The 25,082-nt window shown below is 33.1% G+C and overlaps 1 protein-coding gene across 3 annotated transcripts in view; it reads right to left on the reverse strand.

Annotated features, from left to right (window-relative positions):
• LOC148941150 (dehydrogenase/reductase SDR family member 12-like) overlaps nt 1–25,082 on the reverse strand; it is a 110,918-nt gene that overhangs the window by 25,793 nt on the left and 60,043 nt on the right. For all 3 annotated transcript variants that reach the window (XM_089103794.1, XM_089103795.1, XM_089103796.1), the window contains exon 3: nt 8,287–8,420. In XM_089103794.1, coding sequence (XP_088959920.1) covers nt 8,287–8,420 — 134 coding nt within the window. The remainder of the gene's footprint in view (nt 1–8,286; nt 8,421–25,082) is intronic.

The following is a 25,082-nucleotide window of genomic DNA, read 5'->3' on the forward strand; positions in this document are numbered from 1 at the left end:
GAGTTGCAGGAAAAAAAATATAGAGGAAAATGAAAAAGTTTGTGATACCTTGGATGTGAAGGAAGATTTGTTTTGTGAGGAGGAATTAGCAACAGTACTAAAAGAATTAAAGAATAATAAGGCTCCAGGTGCTGATAGGGTAGTAAATGAGTTTTTTAAATATGGTGGCTCTTAGGTTAGAAATAAGTTATTGGAGATTATGAATATGATTTTTGAAAAAGGGGAAGTACCTAACGATTTTAGGAAAACCTTAATTAAGCCACTTTATAAGAAAGGTGATAAAAGTGAGTGTGGTAATTATCGAGGCATTAGTCTGGTCTCTGTAGGTAGCAAATTGCTTAGTAATATGATACTTTTTAGACTGAGAGATGCCGTAGACAAAGTTTTAAGAGAAGAGAAGTGCGGTTTTAGAAAAGGTAGAGGATGTGTTGACCAAATTTTCACTCTTAGGTTAATAATTGAGAAGTGCCTAAGTTTTCAAACACCTTTGGTCCTCAGTTTTATAGATTATGAGCAAGCGTTCGATTCTGTTGATAGAGGAGCTTTAGTAAAGGTTTTATCCTTGTATGGTATACCAGACAAATACATCAAAGTGATTAGTGCTATTTATGAGAATACCACTGCTGTAGTTAAGGTAGGAAATGAGGTTAGCAACTGGTTTTTTATTAAATCAGGAATTAAGCAGTGCTGTGTTGTATCCCCCTTTATGTGGATCATTTTGATGAACTTTGTTTTAAGGAGCACAGGAAAGGCAATGGGAGACCACGGAATCAAATGGGGAGGAAAAAGTCTCCTGGACTTGGATTATGCTGATGATTTAAGCATCCTAGATGAAAGTGTGAGCAAAATGAATGAAGTTTTAGAGTTTTGGCGAGTTCAGGGTGCTAGTATTGGTTTGAAAATTAATGTTAGGAAGACAAAGTCAATAAGGCTAGGAATAAGTTAAGATGAAAACGTGACGTTGGGTAATGAAAAGATTGATCAGGTGGGCAGTTTCACTTACCTTGGTAGTATTATTAGTAAAGATGGTGGGAGCAGTGAAGATGTTAAAAATAGAATAGCCAAGGCTCAGGGTGTTTTTTCACAGTTAAAAAAGTCTGGAAGAATAGGAAGATAAGTCTGCAAACCAAGATTAGAATCTTAGAAGCTACAGTGATGACAGTGGTCAAATATGGCTCTGAAGCATGGACGCTCCGAAAAGCGGATGAAGATTTGCTAGATGTTTTCCAGAGAAATTGCTTAAGGATTGTTCTGGGTACCCGGCTGACTGACCGTATTTCAAACAATAGGCTATACGAAAAATGTGGTTCAATACCGCTTTCTAGGTCTATAATGAAAGAAAGGTTGAGGTGGTTAGGGCATGTTGTTCGGATGAAGGATGACAGATTGCCGAAGATTGTTTATTTCGGCCAACCATCTAGGGCTAAACGGAAAGCAGGTCGTCCCCGTCTGGGTTGGGAGGACGTCATAAAGAAAGATTTAAAGGAAATGGGAACTTCGTGGGCGGGTGTAAAAAGGGAGGCTTTGAATAGATTGGGGTGGAGGAGGAGCGTGCGTAGCTGTGTTGGCCTCAGGCGGCTTGGTGCTGCGATGAGTTGTTAGTAGTAGTAGTAGAAATAATAGTTACCATTCCTTAGTCGGTGTCAGATAGTAATTTTTTTTTACCAGGCAGTTTTATTCAAAACGCGGTTTAACTTTTAGTTACTATGGGGCGTGGTTCGCTCTTTACTAGGTTGCAGCTACTGCTGCAACCACGAAAAAGTGTTTTTCTTGTTGTTGAAGAAGGGGGACTATAATTTCCCTGTATTAGGTTTTTGACCATGCTGATTCCAATGGTACACTTTTCATTTTTGATCTGACGCCATTTTCGAGGGGTTTCAGACTTTTCGAAATCACTATAAATTTCTTTTCACAATAAACTTTTAATTTTAAGACGAACCGAATAATAGTTACCATTCCTGAGTCAGTGTCAGATGACAATTTTTTTCACTAGGCAGTTTTTTTTCAAAACGCATTTTTAGCTTTTGGTTACTAGTGACTGTGGTTCGCTACCGATACGTGCGATACAGATACGCTCGATACTACATACAGCCCTTCCCCAGGGACTATGGAGGACCATATCATCATCAAAACCATATTTATTGAACCTTTGAACTATGTTAAATAAAATGGCTATCTCGAAATTTTTATAGGACGATTTTGGGGAGGGGCCTTTAGGGAGGGGACAAGTTGCCCTCCAATATTTCGGTTACATAAAAAAGGCACTAGAAAATTTAATTTCTGTTCAAATGAGCCATTAAACATCTCTCTATGATGTTCTCTCTATGCAACATCTCTCTATGCACCCGTGATTCCTGTAAATTTTGAATGATATGGCGAAGACCCGCGAGCCAAATTTTTAAAAATATACCTTAGTGTATTTTTGTCCATCATCACTCTATCCGTAACAAATCCTGTGACCCAACTCCTCTCCTAAGGACCAGATCTGCACGAATCTTTAAAAGTGGACCGACAGAGGTAGAAAAAAAGGTAAAAGAAACGACACTAGACCATAAAAGTCCAAACATACGGTGCTGATCTCCGCTTCAAGGCCCTTCAGCCAGGAAGTGTAATGCGGGGTTTGGGGGCAGCCACCTTGTGCTTTCGCACACCCTTCCTGCTTACCTTCCCCAGGTACCCATTTAGAGCTGGACCTTCTCTGGCTGAGCTTACGGAGTCACACCACTGACCCCCGTCCCAGACCAAATAACCGACCACACCAGGAATCGAACCCCTGCCTTTCAGACAAAGGATTCCAAATCCAGCGCGTCAACCACTCGGCTAGGACGACTGGACCGACATAGCAGAAACCTCTAATCATTTCCTATATTTGTATTCGTTTTCCTCCACAAATCTCATTTCCAATTTTTATTTTTACCATTTTCTCTTTTGCCTCTTCACCAGATTTTGGATTCCTTTTATTCTGTTCTTTTTCTTATTTTTCTTTGTATTCTTTTTTCTCAACATACCTCATTTCAAATTTTTATTTTTACCATTTCCTAATTTGATCAATTTATACTATTCTTTTTCAAGTTTTTTTTTAAATCGTTTTCTCAACATATCTCATTTCCAGTTTTTATTTTTGCCACTTCCTCTTTTTCTTCTTGACCATATTTTGAATTCATTTTCTTCTATTCTTTTTTTTGTATTCTGTTTTCTCAACATACCTCATTTCCAATTTTTATTTTACCACTTCCACTTTTGCTTCTTCACCTTTCTTTGCATTCTTTTTTCTTAACATAACTCATTTCTAATTTATATTTTTACCATTCCCTCTTTTGCTTCTTCATCAGATTTTGGATTCCTTTATTCTATTCTTTTGTTTATCTTTCTTTGTATTCTGTTTTCTCAACAAACCTCATTTCCAATTTATATTTTGCAATTTCCTCATTTGCTTCTTCAATAGGTTTTGGATTCTTTTTATTTTATTCAATTTTTATCTTTTTTATCAATATACATCATTTCCAATTTTTATTTTTACCATTTTCTCTTTTGCTTCTTCATCAGATTACGGATTCCTGACGACCACATGAACAGTATTCTTACAAGAAGAGCACATGATCATTATAAACGACCACATGAACAGTGCATAATAGTTATAAACGACCATATGGACTGTATTTAATGATTTTATTCTCATTTTCAACTATATTCAACTATATGAGCCTTGAACAGTCTTGGAAAGTATAAACAAAACCAAATTGAAAAATTAGATATATAATGATATTAATTGTTGAAAGATCCATCAGTTCAAGATTTTTTTTTTCACTGTAATTTTTATTTTCATTTTCAATGCTGTTAGAACTGGAAAAGAATAAATCTGTAATATACGAGTAATTCGTTTTCAGTGAAGCGCCAATGACGCAGATGGCTTTAGGTTTTTACAGTTAAAGAAGGGGGCAGTATCCAAATTTTGCTTGTAGTGTGAAACAATATTTGTCAGGGCCAATCTTGGAAAGAACTAATAAATTAAACTGAATATTTGATGTATAATGATATTAATTGCTGAAAGCTCATCAGTTCAAAATTTTACTGTAATTTTAATATTTATTTTCAATAAGTACAAAAGAAAACATTTGTAAAATTCGTTTTCAGTAAAGCGCCAATGACACAGTAGGTTTTTGGCTTCAGCAGTGAGGCGATACCTAAACTCTTGTCTGTTGTTATTTTTATTCGATTCAAACTTGATTTGCATATTCAATTTAAATTTCACTCGTTTTAACATTTATTTATTCATTTACATTAATATATATTGTATGTTAGTTCGCATTGATTGTTTATTTAATTTCTGTTCGTTCTAAGTTTCATTTACACTTTAATAACAAAATATTTTTTTTCGTTTTAAGCTTGATTTTCATATTCAATCTGATAATTACTCACTTTAAGATCTATTTATTAATTTATATTATTACTTGTTGTATGTTTTTTGCTATGATTGTTTATTTAATTTATGTTCGTTTTGGGTTTCATTTATTCTTTAATATTAATTTCTGGTCGTTTTGAGTTTCAATTCTAAAAGGTATTTGTATCTGCTGAGCTTAAGTTTAAAATGGCCTTTACTATTATTTGAAAAACTTATTTTGCGGATTTTTTTAAAAATTAATTTTTGTTCGTTTTTGATTGCAAAAGTTTCAAGTTTTTATGGTATGGGGGGGGGGGGGTTGTTTACAGTCCGATAATTCTTGACTTTAAAAAACGGATCTAGAACTTTCAATTTAAATCGACTGAGGCTTCTTTCAAAGTCTATACGATTACCTTTTTGATAAAAACCTTATATATGAACAATAGAAAGCTTTCATAACTTGTGGACAGCGATTGACAACAGTGAATGGATTGATAAAATAGCTCCAATAAGGGGGTTTAGACCATTTCACTTGCTGACACAAAGGGATCACGACTGTTTGGAATTGACCTTAATAGGATTTTGTGTGCCAAAGCAATTTTGCATCTATCCCAGAGTATGTATTTTAACCTTATAATTGGATAATTAAAATAAGTTATTATGTGTTCTTCCCATACAAAACTTTACCTTATTAAAGTCTTTGGAGTGGGGGCGGCGTACTTGGCATAAAGAAGAAACCTTTAGCGTAGACAATAGGAGAGGGGAAGGGGGAGGTTGGAGACTCATCCAATACGGGGCGGAACTTCACTTATCTCCTCCGTTCCCGATTTAGGAGATTAGACAGACTCATTGGGCTGTAGAATATTGGACCGTTTGAGTTGTGGAAGACGTTAAAATACTCAAAAATACTTTATATTTTCATTTATCGCAGGATTGATTTCATAAATGGCGGAATGGTGAGGCCCCTGGGCCAATATTTGGGCGAGTTTAAACTAATGATATGCAATTTTGATTAATTGTTCCGTGTTATGTGCAAATATTATTCTATATATGTTATTTTGAGTTATACTTTTATCGCATTGCGTTCATTTTTAAGACTTGAGATAAAAACTGAAACCTTAGCGTAAACAGTGGTGGGGGGAAGTCTCCCCCCTAACATGCATGATTGAGCAGCCAAAGAGAAAGTAATACAAATGAAAATAATCTGTCTTTTGAAAATGTTTTTTTTTTTCAAAAGACACGAACAAAATCGTCTAAAGGAACCTGAAGTGCTATCTCTAACATTTCCGTTGATTCTTTATTCCCGTTACTTTCAGATTTAAAATTTAGAATATTATCGAATGGGTTTAGTCGTCCCCCCCCCCCCTGAATAATTCACATTTGGAAAACCCACCCCTGGGAAATTCCTCCTCCCTCAAAGAACATTTTCTTTTTCTACTGATAATTCCCCCGTGTTAACTTCCACCCAGCAGAAATTTATTTATTAATTTACATTAATATCAGCACTAAACTTATATATTAATTTACATTAATATCTATTGTATGTTTGTTTGCATTGTTTCATTGTTTATATGCCCCCAGGGCATAGCTTATAACGCCTACCCCCGGGCCCTGGTGGGCTGTGTCGACACCGGAGTTTTTTGTTATTAGAACTTTGAACTATTTTAACAAACTGTTTATCTCGAAATTTTGATCTGATGCATTTAGGGCGTGGAAGAGGGGGGGGGGCTAGTTGCCCTCCAATCTCTTTTGACTCTTAAAAAGTGAACAAGAACTTTCAATTTCCAATCAAAGGAGCCTTCTCTAAAGTTTATACGAGCGTCCCTTCCATAAGAAATAATGGGAAGGATTAAGAGAATCCTTAAATTACAACCCTTGCCCTGAGGGCTGTGGGGGAGTAGTCATCCTCAAAGACCTAATTTCCAGAACTTAAAACTACGTTTAATAAAATGGCTGTCTCAAAATTTTGATTGGATGTGTTTGGGGAAAAGGTGGCGTGAGAGGGGGGTTGGTTGCGCTCAAATCTCTTTCGACTATTTAAAAGGGCACTAGCCATTTGAATTTCCAATCGAATGAGTCTTTTTTTGAAATTTCTATGACACCGCTTTCTATAAAAAACCTTATATGTCCCCAGGGTATAACTTAAAACCCTTGCCTTGAGGGTTGTGGGGGAGTGTCCTCCTCAAAACCATATTTTCTATCTGAAAATCAACTATGCTGAACAAATTGGCTATCTCAAAATTTTGATTGAATGTGTTTTGGGGAATGATGGGCGTGAGGGGGGGGGGCTAGTTGCCCTCCAATCACTTTCGACTATTAAAAAGGACACTAACCTTTGCAATTTCCAATCGAATGAGCCCTTTCTGAAGTTTCTACGACAAAGCCTTCTATAAAAACGTTATATGACCCCAGGGCATAACTTAAACCCCTTGCCCTGAGGGTTGTGGGGGAGTATCCTCCTCAAAAACATATTTTCTATCTGGAAATCAACTACGCTGAACAAATTGGATATCTCAAAATTTTGATTGGATGTTTTGGGGAATGATGGGCGTGAGGGGGGGGGGCTAATTGCCCTCCAATCACTTTCGACTATTAAAAAGGGCACTAGCCCTTTAAATTTCTAATCAAATGAGCCTTTTTTGAAGTTTCTACAACAACCCCTTCTATAAAAACCTTATATGCCCCCAGGGCATAACTTAAAACCCTTGCTCTGAGGGTTGTGCGGGATTGTCCTCATCAAAAAAATTTTTTCTATTTGGATAACAAATCCTCTTAACAAAAGTGCTATCAAAATATTTTGATTGTATGTTTTGGGGGTATTGATGGGGGTGGGTGGGGGGGGGCGATTTGCCATCTAATCACTTTCGACTGTTAAGAAGGGCACTAGCCCTTTGAATTTCCAATCGAATGAGCCTTTTTTGAAGTTTCTACGACAACGCCTTCTATAAAAAACCTTATATACCCCCAGGGTATAACTTAAAACCCTTGCCCTGAGGGTTGTGGGGGAATGTCCTCCTCAAAAATATATTTTCTATCTGGAAATCAACTACGCTGAACAAAAAGGCTGTCTAAAAATTTTGATTGGATGTGTTTGGGGAAATGATGGGCATGGGGGGGGGGAGAGGTCTGCTAGTTACACTCAAATCACTTTCGACTATTAAAAAGGGCACCAGCCCTTTTATTTTCTAATCGAATGAGCCTGTTTTGAAGTTTCTACGACAACGCCTTCTATAAAAACCTTATATGCCCCCAGGGCATAACTTAAAACCCTTGCCCTGAGGGTTGTGGGGGAGTGCCCTCCTTAAAAATATATTTTCTATCTGGAAATCAACTCCGCTGAACAAAATGGCTATCTGAAAATTCTGATTGGATGTGTTTGGGGGACTGATGGGTGTGGGGGGGGCTAGTTGCCCTCCAATCCTTTTCGACTATTAAAAAGGGCACTAGAACTCTCGATTTCCAATCGAATGAGCCCCCTTTGAAGTTTCTACGACGACCATATGAAGTGCCTCTGGAAAAAAAAATTAGTAAAACATCGTTGCCTCTGATAACGGTCCAGTATCTTTGATCAGTTCCTCTCTTGCTGCTTCACCAGATTTGGGATTCTTTCATTCCATTCTTTTCCTCTTTTGCTTCTTCGACAGGTTTTGGATTCCTTTTATTTTATTCTTTTTTATCTTTTTTCTCAACATACCCCATTTCTAATTTTTATTTTTACCATTTTTTCTTTTGCTTCTTCACCAGAATATGGATTCCTGACGGCCACATGAACAATATTCTTATGTGAACAGCAAATGATATGAACGACCATATGAACGACAATATATAAACGACCATATGAACAGTGCACAGTTATAAAAAATCATGAACTACATTAATCATTGTATTATCGTTTTTCAACATACCTCGTTTCCAGTTTCTTTTACCAGTTCCTCTCTTGCTGCTTCACCAGATTTTGGATTCCTGACAACCATATGAACAGTGCCACCCCTTTTAGCGACTTGACAAGCAACTGATTTCCCAATGCCACTATTGGCTCCTATATTTATATCACATTTAAGCATAAATATATAAATATATTCTAAAAAAGTAGTGTAGAATGCTTAATCGAGTGTGAAACTTTGTATAGAAGCATAACAAATCATGTATAATAATATACTATAAAAATTATTCAAACTAAACGTAAACAGACAGACGGTTTAAACTTCAATTTTGTTTGAAGTATTTCGAAAATATAGGGGGGAGGGGCTCTCGAATCGTTTTAGAGGAAAATGCAGAAGAAAAGAATTTTTCAAAAATACAGGGGGCAATGGGAGGGGCTGAAAATTTTATAATATGTCAACACCTATAATGTCAACCCTATTGACTAATAAGGTTGACAAATATAAAAGCCGGCCTTAATTGTTACTGGAACATCCTTTTATCAATCTAGATAGACAATGAAATAGGATGACAAGTCTTCAAACTAAGCTTCAGATACTACAAGCAACAATAATGACACCATTGACAACTGTCAGGTAAGCCTTTAAAACGAGGGTGATTCGAAAAGTTAGGAAGATATACTAGAAGCTATCCAAAAGAATGGTTTAAGGATAGCTCTAGGACCGGTTTGACAGACACTATGACAAAAAAAAGCTGTACGAAAAATATAGTTTGATCCCACTTTCTAGGTCTACAATGAAATAAAGGTTAAGATAGCTAGGTCATGTTTTATGGATAAAGGATTCAGGGGCGCTGATTGGAGAGGAGGAGCGAGGGCATTCGACTCCTTAGATGTTTTGCTCCCCTTCCCCTACTACAATTAATACTGCTACTACGAACAACTCACTGCAGCATCAAGCCACCTGAGGCCAACACAGTTAAGCACGCTCCTCCGCCATCCCAATCTATTCAAAGAAGTTCCAATTTTCTTTAAATCTTTCCTTACGACATCCTTCCACCTCATTCGGGGGTAACCTGCTTTTCGTTTGGTCCTAGACGGTTGCCCAACAAGGACGGTCTTAGAAAATCTGTCATCCTTCAGTAGTATGTTACCTTATATTTCTACGACGCCCCCGTACCAAACAGGTTTTTCTGGTAGGTATTCTATTCTACAGGGGCATTACACCCTTTCAAAGAGATTTACGCAATTAATTAAACCTGTATTATAAAACCAGCGCGTCTTGTTTCGAGTTTTAACGGACAAGTTTTTGAAAAGCACAGTTTTTTTTTTCTTTTTTAGCATTTGCAAAAAAGGGGTAATTAGTGAGTGGAAAATTTTTTAATGCATTTACAATCGGAGATGTTTGATTAACCTTTGCAAAAAAAAGGGGTAATGGGATTTGTGAATTGGAGGAGATGCCATGATTATGTACTGTATAATACACAAGTGATGTTTTGGAGCGTATTGTCAATTTAACGAGAAAATGACTGAAAACTGTTTTGAGGGAGATGGGTTGCATGGAGGGTTGAGTTGCATGAGAGTTCAGTTAAAGGGGGTACAGTTACACGGGGGTTTCGGTTATACAGGGGTTCAGTTACAAGAGGGTTCAGTTGCACGGGGTTTTAGTTCCACGAGAGTAAGAGAAAATGACTGAAAAGTGTTTTGTGGGAGATGGGTTGCATGGTGGGTTGAGTTGCATGAGAGTTCAGTTAAAGGGGGTTACAGTTCCACGGGGGGTTCGGTTATACAGGGGTTCAGTTACAAGGGGTTTCAGTTGCACGGGGATTGAGTTAAAGGGGGATTGAGTTCCACGAGAGTAGTGCTTTTGTCGTGGTTTAGCTTGTCACAGTTTTAAAAGAGCTTTACGGGGATTGAGAGAGTCAGTTGCATAATTCCGTGTGATTTTTCTTTACTTGATGGTCATTAAAAACGAAATTTTGTGTTAAATAAGTAGTTTTTGTATCTTTTAAAAGAGCTTTAAGGGGTTTGAGAGACTCAGTTGCCTGATTCCGTGTGGTTTTTCTTAACGTGGAGGTCATTAAAAGCGAAATTTTTGTGTTAAATAAGTAGTTTTTGTATCTTTTAAAAGAGCTTTACAGGGTTTGAGAGACTCAGTTGCCTAATTCCGTGTGGTTTTCCATTACATGGTGGTCATTAAAAACGAAATTTTTGTGTTAAATAAGTAGTTTTTGTATCTTTTAAAAGAGCTTTACGGGGATTGAGAGACTCAGTTGCCTACTTCCGTGTTTTTTTTCTTTTATTTTTGGTCATTAAAAACTAATTTTTTGTGTTATATTAGTAGTTTTTTTATCTTTTAAAAGAGCTTTACTGGGTTTGAGAGACTCAGTTGCCTAATTCCGTGTGGTTTTCCTTTACTTGGTGGTCATTAAAAACGAAATTTTTGTGTTAAATAAGTAGTTTTTGTATCTTTTAAAAGAGCTTTACAGGGTTTGAGAGACTCAGTTGCCTAATTCCGTGTGGTTTTGCTTTACTTGGTGGTCATTAAAATAGAAATTTTTGTGTTAATTAAGTAGTTTTTGTATGTATTAAAAGAGCTTTACAGGGTTTGAGAGACTCAGTTGCCTAATTCCGTGTGGTTTTCCATTACATGGTGGTCATTAAAAACGAAATTTTTGTGTTAAATCAGTAGTTTTTGTATCTTTTAAAAGAGCTTTACTGGGATTGAGAGACTCAGTTGCCTAATTCCGTGTGACTTTTCTATACTTGGTGGTCATTAAAAACGAAATTTTTGTGTTAAATAAGTAGTTTTTGTATATTTTAAAACAGCTTTACAGGGTTTGAGAGACTCAGTTGCCTAATTCCGTGTGGATTTCCTTTACTTGGTGGTCATTAAAAACGAAATTTTTTTGTTAAATCAGCAGTTTTTGTATCTTTTAAAAGAGCTTTACAGGGTTTGAGAGACTCAGTTGCCTGATTCCATGTGGATTTCCTTTACTTGGTGGTAATTAAAAAATAAATTTTTGTGTTAAATCAGTAGTTTTTGTATCTTTTAAAAGAGCTTTACAGGGTTTGAGAGACTCAGTTGCCTAATTCTGTGTGGTTTTCCTTTACTTGTTGGTAATTAAAAACGAAATTTTTTTGTTAAATCAGTAGTTTTTGTATCTTTTAAAATAGCTTTACGGGGATTGAGAGACTCAGTTGCCTAGTTCCGTGTGATTTTTCTTTTCTTGATGGTCATTAAAAACGAAATTTTTGTGTTAAATAAGCAGTTTTTGTATCTTTTAAAAGAGCTTTACAGGGTTTGAGAGACTCAGTTGCCTAATTCCGTGTGGTTTTCCTTTACTTGGTGGTCATTAAAAACGAAATTTTTGTGGTAACTAAGTAGTTTTTGTATCTTTTAAAAGAGCTTTACAGGGTTTGAGAGACTCAGTTGCCTAAGTCCGTGTGGTTTTTCTTTACATGATGGTCAAGAAAAAAGAAACTTGTTTTTTTAATCTGGAGATAGTGTATATTTTAAATGAGCTTCAATTGGAGATAGAGACTCAGGTGACTTAGTCCGGGTTTTTTGTCTTGACTTTGTGATTTTTAATATCAAAAGTTGTTGTTTAAGTTAGTATTGATGTTATATATTAAAATAGATTTACAGGGATTGAGAGACTCAGTTGACTAATTCCGTGTGGTTTTCCTTTACTTGGTGGTCATTAAAAAAGAAATTTTTGTGTTAAATAAGTAGTTTTTGTATATTTTAAAAGAGCTTTAAGGGGTTTGAGAGACTCAGTTGCCTTAGTACATGTGGTTTTTCTTTAATTAGTAGTCATTAAAAACAAACTTTGTGAGTTAAATAAGTACTTATTGTATCTTTTAAAAGAGCTGTAAGGGGTTTGAGAGACTCAGTTGCCTGATTCCGTGTGGTTTTTCTTCACTTGGTGGTCATTAAAAACGAAATTTTTGTGTTAAATCAGTAGTTTTTGTATCTTTTAAAATAGCTTTAAGGGGATTGAGGGACTCAGTTGCCTAATTCCGTGTGGTTTTTCTTTACTTGGTGGTCATTAAAAATGAAATTTTTACGTTAAATAAGTAGTTTTTGTATTTTTTAAAAGAGCTTTAAGGGGTTTGAGAGACTCAGTTGCATGATTCCGTGTAGTTTTTTGTTTACTTGGTGATCATTTGTTGTATCTTTTAAAAGAGCTTTACAGGGTTTGAGAGACTCAGTTGCCTAATTCCGTGTGGTTTTCCTTTACTTGGTGGTCATTAAAAACGATATTTTTGTGTTAAATCAGTAGTTTTTGTATCTTTTAAAAGAGCTTTAAGGGGTTTGAGAGACTCAGTTGCCTAATTCCGTGTGATTTTTCTTTACTTAGTGGTCATTAAAAACGAAATTTTTGTGTTAAATCAGTAGTTTTTGTATCTTTTAAAAGAGCTTTAAGGGGTTTGAGAGACTCAGTTGCCTGATTCCTTGTGATTTTTCTTTACTTGGTGGTCATTAAAAACGAAATTTTTGTGTTAAATCAGTAGTTTTTGTATCTTTTAAAAGAGCTTTACGGGGATTGAGAGACTCAGTTGCCTAATTCCGTGTGAGTTTTCTTTTCTTGATGGTCATTAAAAACGAAATTTTTGTGTTAAATTATTAGTTTTTGTATCTTTTAAAAGAGCTTTACTGGGATTGAGAGACTCAGTTGCCTAATTTAGTGTGATTTTTCTTTACTTATTGGTCATTAAAAAAGAAATTTTTGTGTTAAATCAGTAGTTTTTGTATCTTTTAATAGAGCTTTACGGGGTTTGATAGACTCAGTTGCCTGATTCCGTGTGGTTTTTCCTTTACTTGGTGGTCATTTGTTGTATCTTTTAAAAGAGATTTACAGGGTTTGAGAGACTCAGTTGCCTGATTCCTTGTGGTTTTTCTTTACTTGTTGGTCATTAAAAACGAAATTTTTGTGTTAAATAAGTAGTTTTTGTATCTTTTAAAAAAGCTTTGCGGGGTTTTGTGAGACTCAGTTGCTTGATCCTGTGTAGTTTTTCCTTTAATTTATGGTAATTTGTTGTATATTTTACAGTAGCTTTACTGTGTTTGAGAGACTCTTATGCCTTATGACGGGTTTTTTTCATTTACTTTGTGGTCGTTAAAAACGTTCTTATTGTGTTAAATCATTATTTTGAGTATCTTTTAACGAAATTTTTGTGTTAAATAAGTAGTTTTTGTATCTTTTAAAAGAGCTCTACGGGGATTGAGAGACTCAGTTGCCTGATCCCGTGTAGTTTTTTCTTTACTTGGTGGTCATTTGTTGTATCTTTTAAAAGAGCTTTACAGGGTTTGAGAGACTCAGTTGCCTAATTCCGTGTGGTTTTTCTTTACTTGGTGGTCATTAAAAACGAAATTTTTGTGTTAAATAAGTAGTTTTTGTATCTTTTAAAAGAGCTTTACGGGGTCTTGAGAGACTCAGTTGCCTGATTCCGTGTAGTTTTTTCTTTACTTGGTGGTCATTTGTTGTATCTTTTAAAAGAGCTTTAGAGGGTTTGAGAGACTCAGTTGCCTAATTACGTGTGTTTTTTCTTTACTTGATGGTCATTAAAAACAAAATTTTTGTGTTAAATAAGTAGTTTTTGTATCTTTTAACGAAATTTTTGTGTTAAATAAGTAGTTTTTGTATCTTTTAAAAGAGCTTTACGGGGATTGAGAGACTCAGTTGCCGGATTCCGTGTGATTTTTCTTCTTTTCAGTAAAGACACTCGATATCCTAAAAGTGTTTAATTCAAACTTTTTTAAAACTTCGAAATTTTTCAACTTTATTTATTTTTTTCTTTTTGTACATCACTTAAAATGTCGAAATATGCTTACAGTTCTAACAATTGCACTCTGTGATTGGTCAGAGACACGATGTGACTTTCCCACTGGTATTCTATGAACGGTTATTGACACTACCTAATCTATTGCATGTATTAAATCAGTATTTTTTGCGCAGTGGACTGATAAACACATAAGTCATATCTTTAAAAAGAAAAGTGAAGATGGAGCATTTTAATAAAGTGTGTTTACATAACAAGGTTATTGAAGCATTGAATGCTGACAAAGAGAAGTATTTAAACTTTGAATCAAGTACAGGTGGTAGCACTATTGGAAATGTATGCATGCATTGTCATGACAGTAAGGAATTAAATTTCTTTGGAATACCGAAAAAACTCAACTCTTATGTTGGTGGTTATGCGAGATTGAGATCTCCAGAGATGATTGCACTCAAAAAGAATGCTAACATAAAAATAATTATTGATGATAGAGGAAAACTCCTTGCTACTGTTGCAGGTAACACATTACCTACTGATACATCCAATCATCACCTTTCGGGTATTAGCATTCAACGGAAGATCAATAAAAGAAAGGCCTACTCTTCCACTAATATCGTAACCATATCTTGTCTACGTGCCGAAACTGTTACCTGTGTAAAAATAATGTGATAATAGACAGTGAAATTGCCAGAAAAATAAAAAGGGCATTGTCAGAAAATATCACGATGGAATATAAAGATGAATCGATGAAAAACAAAGCACCAGCAAACGTTACTGCCATTGATCTGACAGTCATTGAACCAAATAATACCAAAGACGAAAAGCATATTGAGCCTGTTGATGAGACACCAGTAAAAATTGTGTATGACTCAAAATGGAATAATCATTATTCTACTGATTACGAACTAAGAGAAGACAATAGCTATAATATCAAGAGAGAACATGGTGAACTATTTTATGGAACAGATTCAAAATGTCCAAAGTTAATCATTGATATTAATAATGTATCATAATATAGTTTTGTATTAATGTTCTACATAGCATTATTTCATTAGAAATATATTATGCATTACATTGTTATGTGTTTATTATTTTTAGAGTAAGCTAGCATATCAAACGTTTAGAATGTCTAATAAAACGTCGGAGATGTAAGAAAAGGAATTTGCATACATCTATTGTCAGACACATGGGAACAAATTCTTTCTTGAATTCGCCTCCTGGATAAATAAAAAAAGACATTTCATTCAAGAAATTATGACGAAACTCTAAGTAAGCAACAAACTTTATCTTGAAGTTACGTCATGGATACACAATGCAGAAATTTCATTTAAGAGATTATCAAAAATTGTAAGTAAGTAGCAAATTCTTTCAAAAATATGTTAATACGTTTAAGCAATAAATATCTTTAAGCTTAACCCGTCTTTATTCTTTAGAATAGTTTTATTCATTTCATTAAATTATGAAGAAATTTTAAGTAAGTAACAATAGCTTTCTTGAATTCGCTTCCTGGACACAATACAGATATTTAATTCAAGAAATCATAATAAAAATCACAAGTAAGTAATAAAGTCTTTATTGTTTTCACCTATTGGATACACAATACTGAAATTTCATTCTAGAAATTATGAATGAATTGTAAATAGTTAACACACACATTTTATCTCATACATAATACAGAAATTTCATTTAAGAAATTATCAAAAATTTTAATTAAGTAGCACATACTTTCTTGATTTCAACTCATGGGTAAATAAAAAAGACAATTCATTAAAGAAATTATGAAAAAATTGTAAGTAAGTAGCAAATTCTTTCTTGAATTCACCTGCTGGATAAACAAAAAAGACATTTCGTTCGAGAAATTATGACAAAATTCCAAGTAAGTAACAAACTCTTTATTGTTTTCATGACTTAGATACACGATGTAGAAATTTAATTCAAGAAATTATGAAAAAATTCTCAGGAAGTAACAATTTCTTTCTTGAAGTCAACTCTTGGATACACAATACGGAAATTTCATTTAAGAAACTATGAAAAAAAAACAATTTCTTTCTTGAAGTCAACTCTTGGATACACAATACGGAAATTTCATTCAGAAATTATGAAAATATTGGTAAGTGTAAGTAACAAACTCTTTTAGTTTTCACCTTTTGGATATACAGTACAGATACTTCATTCTAGAAATTATGAAAAAACAACATGTAATTAACTTTTTTTTCTCATTATAAAAAACAATTTTAAATGATCTAAAATATTTAAAAATATTATAATAGATATTATGAAAAAATTCTCATTAATTAAAAATTTCTTTATTGAAGTCAACTAATAGAAACACAATACGGAAATTTCATTCAAGAATTTCATAACTTAGATACACGATGTATAAATTTGATTCAATAAACTATGAAAAAATTATCAGTAAGTAACAATATCTTTCTTGAAGTCATCTCTTGTATACACAATACGGAAATTTCATTCAAGAAATTATGAAAATATTTGTAAGTAAGTAACAAACTCTTTATTGACTTCACCTCTTGGATATAGAGTACAGATACTTCATTCATGAAATTATGAAAACATTCCAAGTAAGTTACTTTTTTCTGTCTTTATGACAAACAATTTTCACTTAGCAAAATGATGTAGAAATTTAATTCAAGAAATTATGGAAAAATTCACAGTAAGTAACAATTTCTTTCTTGAAGTCAACTCTTGGATACGTAATACTGAAATTTCATTCAAGAAATTATGAAAAAAATTGTAACTAATTATCAAATTCTTTCTTGAATTTACATGTTGGACAAACAAAAAAGACATTTCGTTCAAGAAATTATGACAAAATTCTAAGTAAGTAACAAACTCTTTATTGTTTTCACAAGTTAGATATTCGACGTAGAAATTAAATTCAAGTAATTATGAAAAAATTCTCTGTCTAAGTAGCAAATTCTTTCTTGAATTCACCTGTTGGATAAACAAAAAAAAATTTCGTTCAAGAAATTATGAAAAAATTCTAAGTAAGTAACAAACTTTATTGTTTTCACGAGTTAGTTATACGACATAGAAATTAAATTCAATAAATTATTAAAAAATACTCAGTCTAATTAGAAAATCCCTAATTTATTTACCCGTTTGGATAAACAAAAAAAAAAAAAAAAGAAATTACGTAAAATAAAAAATGACAAAATAATAATAAATTAACAAAATTTTTTTTTTTAAATAGTTAGATATACGATGTAGAAATGAAATTCATGAAATTATGAAAAAATTCTCAGTAAGTAACCATTTCTTTCTTGAAGTCAACTCTCGGATACACAATACGGAAATTTAATTCAAGAAATTATGAAAATATTTGTAAGTAAGTCACAAACTCTTTATTAATTTCACCTCTTGGATATACAGTACAGATACTTCATTCAAGAAATTATGAAAAAATCGCAAGTAAGTAGCTTTTTTTCTCTTTATCACAAACAATTTTCACTTAGCTACGCGATGTAGAAATTTAATTCAAGAAATTATGAAAAAATTCTCAGTAAGTAACAACTTCTTTCTTGAAGTCAACTCTTGGATACACACAATACAGAAATTTCATTCAAGAAATTCTAAAAAATATTTGTAAGTAAGTAACAAGCTCTTTATTGATTTCACCTCTTGAATATACAGTACAGATACTTCATTCAAGAAACGTGATTAAACACGTTTTGAAACTACATGCTATTTGTATGCCTGTCCTTGGCACCTTTCCAAACGAGCGGGGATTCCCCACTGGTTCCTACACATTGCAAGAAGTGAGCAGTACGAAAACTCAATGTTTTCAACCTGACTGGTTTTTTAGGGACCAATCAGTAGAGATATGCAAAGTCGACATAGCTTTATTTCATTTTTTTTTAAGGTTCATTTAGACGAAGTTACGTGCGCGCACGTAACCTCGTCTAAATGAACCTTCAAGAAAATCAAATAAAGCTATGTCGACTTTGCATATCTCTCCTGATTGGTCCCTAAAAAACCAGTCTGGTTGAAAACGTGGAGTTTTCGTACTGCTCACTTTTTTGCAATGTGTAGGAACCAGTGGGGAATCCCCGCTCGTTTGGAAAGGTGCCAAGGAACGGCATACAAATAGCATGTAGTTTCAAAACGTGTTTAATCACGTTTCTTGAATGAAGTATCTGTACTGTATATTCAAGAGGTGAAATCAATAAAGAGCTTGTTACTTACTTACAAATATTTTTTATAAAATCTTGAATGAACTTTCCGTATTGTGTGTATCCAAGAGTTGACTTCAAGAAAGAAATTGTTACTTACTGAGAATTTTTTCATAATTTCTTGAATTAAATTTCTATATCGCGTAGCTAAGTGAAAATTGTTTGTGATAAAGAGAAAAAAAAGATACTTATTACCGATTTTTTCATAATTTCTTGAATGAAGTATCTGTACTGTATATCCAAGAGGTGAAATTAATAAAGAGTTTGTTACTTACTTACAAATATTTTCATAATTTCTTGAATGAAATTTCCGTATTCTGTATCCAAGAGTTGACTTCAAGAAAGAAATGGTTACTTACTTAGAAATTTTTAATAATTTCATGAATTTAATTTCTACATCGTATATCTAACTAGTTAAAACAATAAATTTTGTTACTTACTAATAATTTTGTCATAATTTATTGAAATAAATGTATTTTTTGTTTTTTTTTGTTTATCCAACATGTGAATTAAATAAGGAATTTGCTACTTAGACTGAGAATTTTTTCATATTTTCTTGAATTAAATTTCTACGTCGTATATCTAACTCGTGAAAACAATAAAGTTTGTTACTTACTTAGAATTTTGTCATAATTTCTTGAACGAAATGTTTTTTTGATTATCCAACAGGTGAATTCAAGATAGAATTTGCTACTTAGACTGAGAACTTTTTCATAATTTCTTGAATTTAATTTCTACGTCGTATATCTAACTTGTGAAAACAATAAAGAGTTTGTTACTTACTTAGAATTTTGTCATAATTTCTTGAACGAAATGTCTTTTTTTTGTTTGTCCAACAGGTAGATTCAAGAAAGAATTTGCTACTTAGTTAAAATTTTTCCATAATTTCTTGAATGAAATTTCCGTATTGCGTATCCAAGAATTGACTTCAAGAAAGAAATTGTTACTTACTGAGAATTTTTCAATAATTTCTTGAATTGAATTTCTACATCATTTAGCTAAGTGAAAATTGTTTGTGATAAAGAGAAAAAAAGTTACTTACTTGCGATTTTTTCATAATTTCTTGAATGAAGTATCTGTACTGTATATCCAAGAGGTGAAATCAATAAAGAGTTTGTTACTTACTTACAAATATTTTCATAATTTCTTGAATGAAATTTCCGTATTGTGTATCCAAGAGATGACTTCAAGAAAGATATTGTTACTTACTGAGTATTTTTCATAATTTCTTGAATCAAATTTCTACATCGTGTATCTAAGTCATGAAATTCTTGAGTGAAATTTCCGTATTGTGTATCCATGAGTTGACTTCAAGAAAGAAATTGTTACTTACTGAGAATTTTTTCCCAATTTCTTGAATTAAATTTCTACATCGTGTAGCTAAGTGAAAATTGTGTTTGATAAAGAGAAAAAAAGTTACTTACTTGCGGTTTTTTCATAATTTCTTGAATGAAGTATCTGTACTGTATATCCAAGAGGTGAAAACTAAAAGAGTTTGTTACTTACACTTACAAATATTTTCATAATTTCTCGAATGAAATTTCCGTATTGTGTATCAAAGAGTTGACTTCAAGAAAGAAATCGTTTTTTTTTCATAATTTCTTAAATGAAATTTCCGTATTGTGTATCCAAGAGTTGACTTCAAGAAAGAAATTGCTACTTACTGAGAATTTTTTCATAATTTCTTGAATTAAATTTCTACATCGTGTATCTAAGTCATGAAAACAATAAAGAGTTTGTTACTTACTTGGAAGTTTGTCATAATTTCTAGAACGAAATGTCTTTTTTGTTTATCCAGCAGGTGAATTCAAGAATGAATTTGCTACTTACTTACAATTTTTTCATAATTTCTTTAATGAACTGTCTTTTTTATTTACCCAGGAGGCGAATTCAAGAAAGAATTTGCTTCTTACTTAAAATTTTTGATAATTTCTTAAATGAAATTTCTGCATTGTGTATCCATGAGGTAACATGAGTGTGTTACCTATTTACAATTCCTTCATAATTTCTTGAATGAAATTTCAGTATTGTGCATCCAATAGGTGAAAACAATAAAGACTTTATTACTTACTTGTGATTTTTATTATGATTTCTTGAATTAAATATCTGTATTGTGTCCAGGAAGCGAATTCAAGAAAGCTATTGTTACTTACTTAAAATTTCTTCATAATTTAATGAAATGATTAAAACTATTCTACAGAATAAAGACGGGTTAAGCTTAAAGATATTTATTGCTTAAACGTATTAACATATTTTTGAAAGAATTTGCTACTTACTTACAATTTTTGATAATTTCTTAAATGAAATTTCTGCATTGTGTATCCATGAGGTAACTTCAAGAAAAAGTTTGTTGCTTACTTAGAGTTTCGTCATAATTTCTTGAATGAAATGTCTTTTTTTATTTATCCAGGAGGCGAATTCAAGAAAGAATTTGTTCCCATGTATCTGACAATAGATGTATGCAAATTCCTTTTCTTACATCTCCGACGTTTTATTAGACATTCTAAACGTTTGATATGCTAGCTTACTCTAAAAATAATGAACACATAACAATGTAATGCATAATATATTTTTAATGAAATAATGCTATGTAGAATATTAATACAAAAATATATTATGATACATTATTAATATCAATGATTAAATTTGGAAATTTTGAATCTGTTCCATAAAATAGTTCACCATGTTCTCTCCTGATATTACAGCTATTGTCTTCTCTTAGTTCGTAATCAGTAGAATAATCATTATTCCATTTTGAGTCATACACAATTTTTACTGGTGTCCCATCAACAGGCTCAATATGCTTTTCGTCTTTGGTATTATTTGGATCAATGACTGTTTGATCAATGGCAGTAACGTTTGCTGGTGCTTTTTTTTTCATCGATTCATCTTTATATTCTATAGTGATATTTTCTGACAATGCCATTTTTATTTTTATGGCAATTTCAATTTCTATTATCACATTATTTTTACACAGGTAACAGTTTCGGCACGTAGACAAGATATGGTTTACGATATTAGTAGAATAGTAGGCCTTTCTTTTATTGATCTTCCGTCGAATGCTAATACCCGAAAGGTGACGATTGGATGTATCAGTAGGTAATGTGTTACCTGCAACAGTACCAAGGAGTTGTCCTCTATCATCAATGATTATTTTTATGTTGGCATTCTCTTTGAGTGCAATCATCTCTGGAGATCTCAATCTCGCATAACCACCAACATAAGAGTTGAATTTTTTCGGTATTCCAAAGAAATTTAATTCCTCACTGTCATGACAATGCATGCATACATTTCCAATAGTGCTACCACCTGTACTTGTTTCAAAGTTTAAATACTTCTCTTTGTCAGCATGCAATGCTACAATAACCTTGTTATGTAAACACACTTTATTAAAATGCTCCATCTTCACTTTTTTTTTAAAGATATGACTTATGTGTTTATCGTTCCACTGCGTAAAAAATACTGATTTAATAAATGCAATAGATTAGGTAGTGTCAATAACCAGTCATATAATACCAGTTGGAAAGTCACATCGTGTCTCTGACCAATCACTGAGCGCAATTGTTAGAACTGTAAGCATATTTTGACATTTTAAGTGATGTACAAAAAGAAAAAAATAAATAAAGTTGAAAAATTTCGAAGTTTAAAAAAAGTTTGAATTAACCACTTTTAGGATATCGAGTGTCTTTACTGAAAAGAAGAAAATTCACACGGAATCCGGCAACTGAGTCTCTCAATCCCCGTAAAGCTGTTTTAAAATATACAAAAACTACTTATTTAACACAAAAATTTCGTTTTTAATGACCACCAAGTAAAGAAAAACCACCCGGAATCAGGCAACTAAGTCTCTCAAACCCTGTAAAGCTCTTTTAAAAGATACAAAAACTACTTATTTAAGACAAAAATTTCGTTTTTAATCACCACCATGTAAAGGAAAACCACACGGAATTAGGCAACTGAGTCTCTCAATCCCATTAAAGCTGTTTTACAATATAAAAAAACTACTGATTTAAAACAAAAATATCGTTTTTAATGACCACCAAGTAAAGAAAAACAACACGGAATTAGGCAACTGAGTCTCTCAAACCCTGTAAAGCTCTTTTAAAAGATACAACAAATGACCACCAAGTAAAGAAAAAACTACACGGAATCAGGCAACTGAGTCTCTCAAAACCCCGTAAAGCTCTTTTAAAAGATACAAAAACTACTTATTTAACACAAAAATTTCGTTTTTAATGACCACTAAGTAAAGAAAAATCACACGGAATTAGGCAACTGAGTCTCTCAAACCCTGTAAAGCTCTTTTAAAAGATACAAAAACTACTTATTTAACACAAAAATTTCGTTTTTAATGACCATCAAGAAAAGAAAAATCACACGGAATTAGGCAACTGAGTCTCTCAATCCCCGTAAAGCTCTTTTAAAAGATACAAAAACTACTGATTTAACACAAAAATTTCGTTTTTAATGACCACCAAGTGAAGAAAAACCACACGGAATCAGGCAACTGAGTCTCTCAAACCCCTTAAAGCTCTTTTAAAAGATACAAAAACTACTTATTTAACACAAAAATTTCGTTTTTAATGACCACTAAGTAAAGAAAAATCACACGGAATCAGGCAACTGAGTCTCTCAAACCCCTTAAAGCTCTTTTAAAAGATACAAAAACTACTGATTTAACATAAAAATTTCGTTTTTAATGACCACAAAGTAAAGTAAAAACACACGGAATTAGGCAACTGAGTCTCTCAAACCCTGTAAAGCTCTTTTAAAAGATACAACAAATGACCACCAAGTAAAGAAAAAACTACACGGAATCAGGCAACTGAGTCTCTCAAACCCCTTAAAGCTATTTTAAAAGATATAAAAACTACTTATGTAACGCAAAAATTTAATTTTTAATAACCAACACGTAAAGAAAAACCACCCGGAATTAGGCAACTGAGTCTCAATCCCCGTAAAGCTCTTTTAAAAGATACAAAACTACTTATTTAACAAAAAAAATTCGTTTTTATTGACAACAAAGTAAAGAAAAAACACACGGAATCAGGCAACTGAGTCTCTCAAACCCCTTAAAACTCTTTTAAAAGATACAATAACTACTGATTTAACACAAAAATTTCGTTTTTAATGACCACTAAGTAAAGAAAAACCACACGGAATCAGGCAACTGAGTCTCTCAAATGGCTTATCGTTCTTTTAAAAGATACAAAAACTACTGATTTAACACAAAAATTTCTTTTTTAATGACCACCAAGTAAACGAAAAACACACGGAATTAGGAAACTGAGTCTCTCAAACTCTGTAAAGCTCTTTTAAAAGATACAAAAACTACTTATTTAACACAAAGATTTCGTTTTTAATGACCATCAAGAAAAGAAAAATCACACGGAAGTAGGCAACTGAGTCTCTCAATCCCCGTAAAGCTCTTTTAAAAGATACAAAAACTACTGATTTAACACAAAAATTTCGTTTTTAATGACCACCAAGTAAAGGAAAACCACACGGAATTAGGCAACTGAGTCTCTCAAACCCAGTAAAGCTCTTTTAAAAGATACAAAAACTACTTATTTAACACAAAAATTTCGTTTTTAATGACCACCAAGTAAAGAAAAATCACACGGAATAAGGCAACTGAGTCTCTCAATCCCCGTAAAGCTCTTTTAAAAGATACAAAAACTACTTATTTAACACAAAAATTTCGTTTTTAATGACCACCAAGTAAAGAAAAACCACACGGAATTAGGCAACTGAGTCTCTCAAACCCAGTAAAGCTCTTTTAAAAGATACAAAAACTACTTATTTAACACAAAAATTTCGTTTTTAATGACCACCAAGAAAAGAAAAACCACACGGAATTAGGCAACTGAGTCTCTCAATCCCGGTAAAGATCTTTTAAAAGATACAAAAACTACTGATTTAACACAAAAATTTCGTTTTTAATGACCACCATGTAAAGTAAAACCACACGGAATTAGGCAACTGAGTCTCTCAATCCCTGTAAAGCTCTTTTAAAAGATACAAAAACTACTGATTTAACACAAAAGTTTCGTTTTTAATGACCACCATGTAATGGAAATCCACACGGAATTAGGCAACTGAGTCTCTCAAACCCAGTAAAGCTCTTTTAAAAGATACAAAAACTACTTAATTAACACAAAAATTTCGTTTTTAATGACCTCCAAGTGAAGAAAAACCACACGGAATTAGGCAACTGAGTCTCTCAAACCCCTTAAAGCTCTTTTAAAAGATACAAAAACTACTTATTTAACACAAAAATTTCGTTTTTAATGACCATCAAGTAAAGAAAAATCACACGGAATTATGCAACTGACTCTCTCAATCCCCGTAAAGCTCTTTTAAAACTGTGACAAGCTAAACCACGACAAAAGCACTACTCTCGTGGAACTCAATCCCCATTTAACTCAATCCCCGTGCAACTGAACCCCCTTGTAACTGAACCCCTGTATAACCGAAACCCCCGTGTAACTGTATCCCCCTTTAACTGAACTCTCATGCAACTCAACCCTCCATGCAACCCATCTCCCTCAAAACACTTTTCAGTCATTTTCTCGTAATCTCGTGTAACTCAAGCCCCATTTAACTCAACCCCCGTGCAACTGAACCCTCTTGTAACTCAACCCCTGTATAAGCGAAACCCCCGTGTAACTGTACCCCCTTTAACTGAACTCTCATGCAACTCAACCCTCCATGCAACCCATCTCCCTCAAAACACTTTTCAGTCATTTTCTCGTTAAATTGACAATACGCTCCAAAACATCACTTGTGTATTATACAGTACATAATCATGGCATCTCCTCCAATTCACAAATCCCATTACCCC

This window comes from Artemia sp. Qi Xiang Cuo, chromosome 18 (assembly GCF_049724085.1).
Source record: "Artemia sp. Qi Xiang Cuo chromosome 18, ASM4972408v1, whole genome shotgun sequence".
NCBI lineage: Eukaryota > Metazoa > Arthropoda > Branchiopoda > Anostraca > Artemiidae > Artemia > Artemia sp. Qi Xiang Cuo.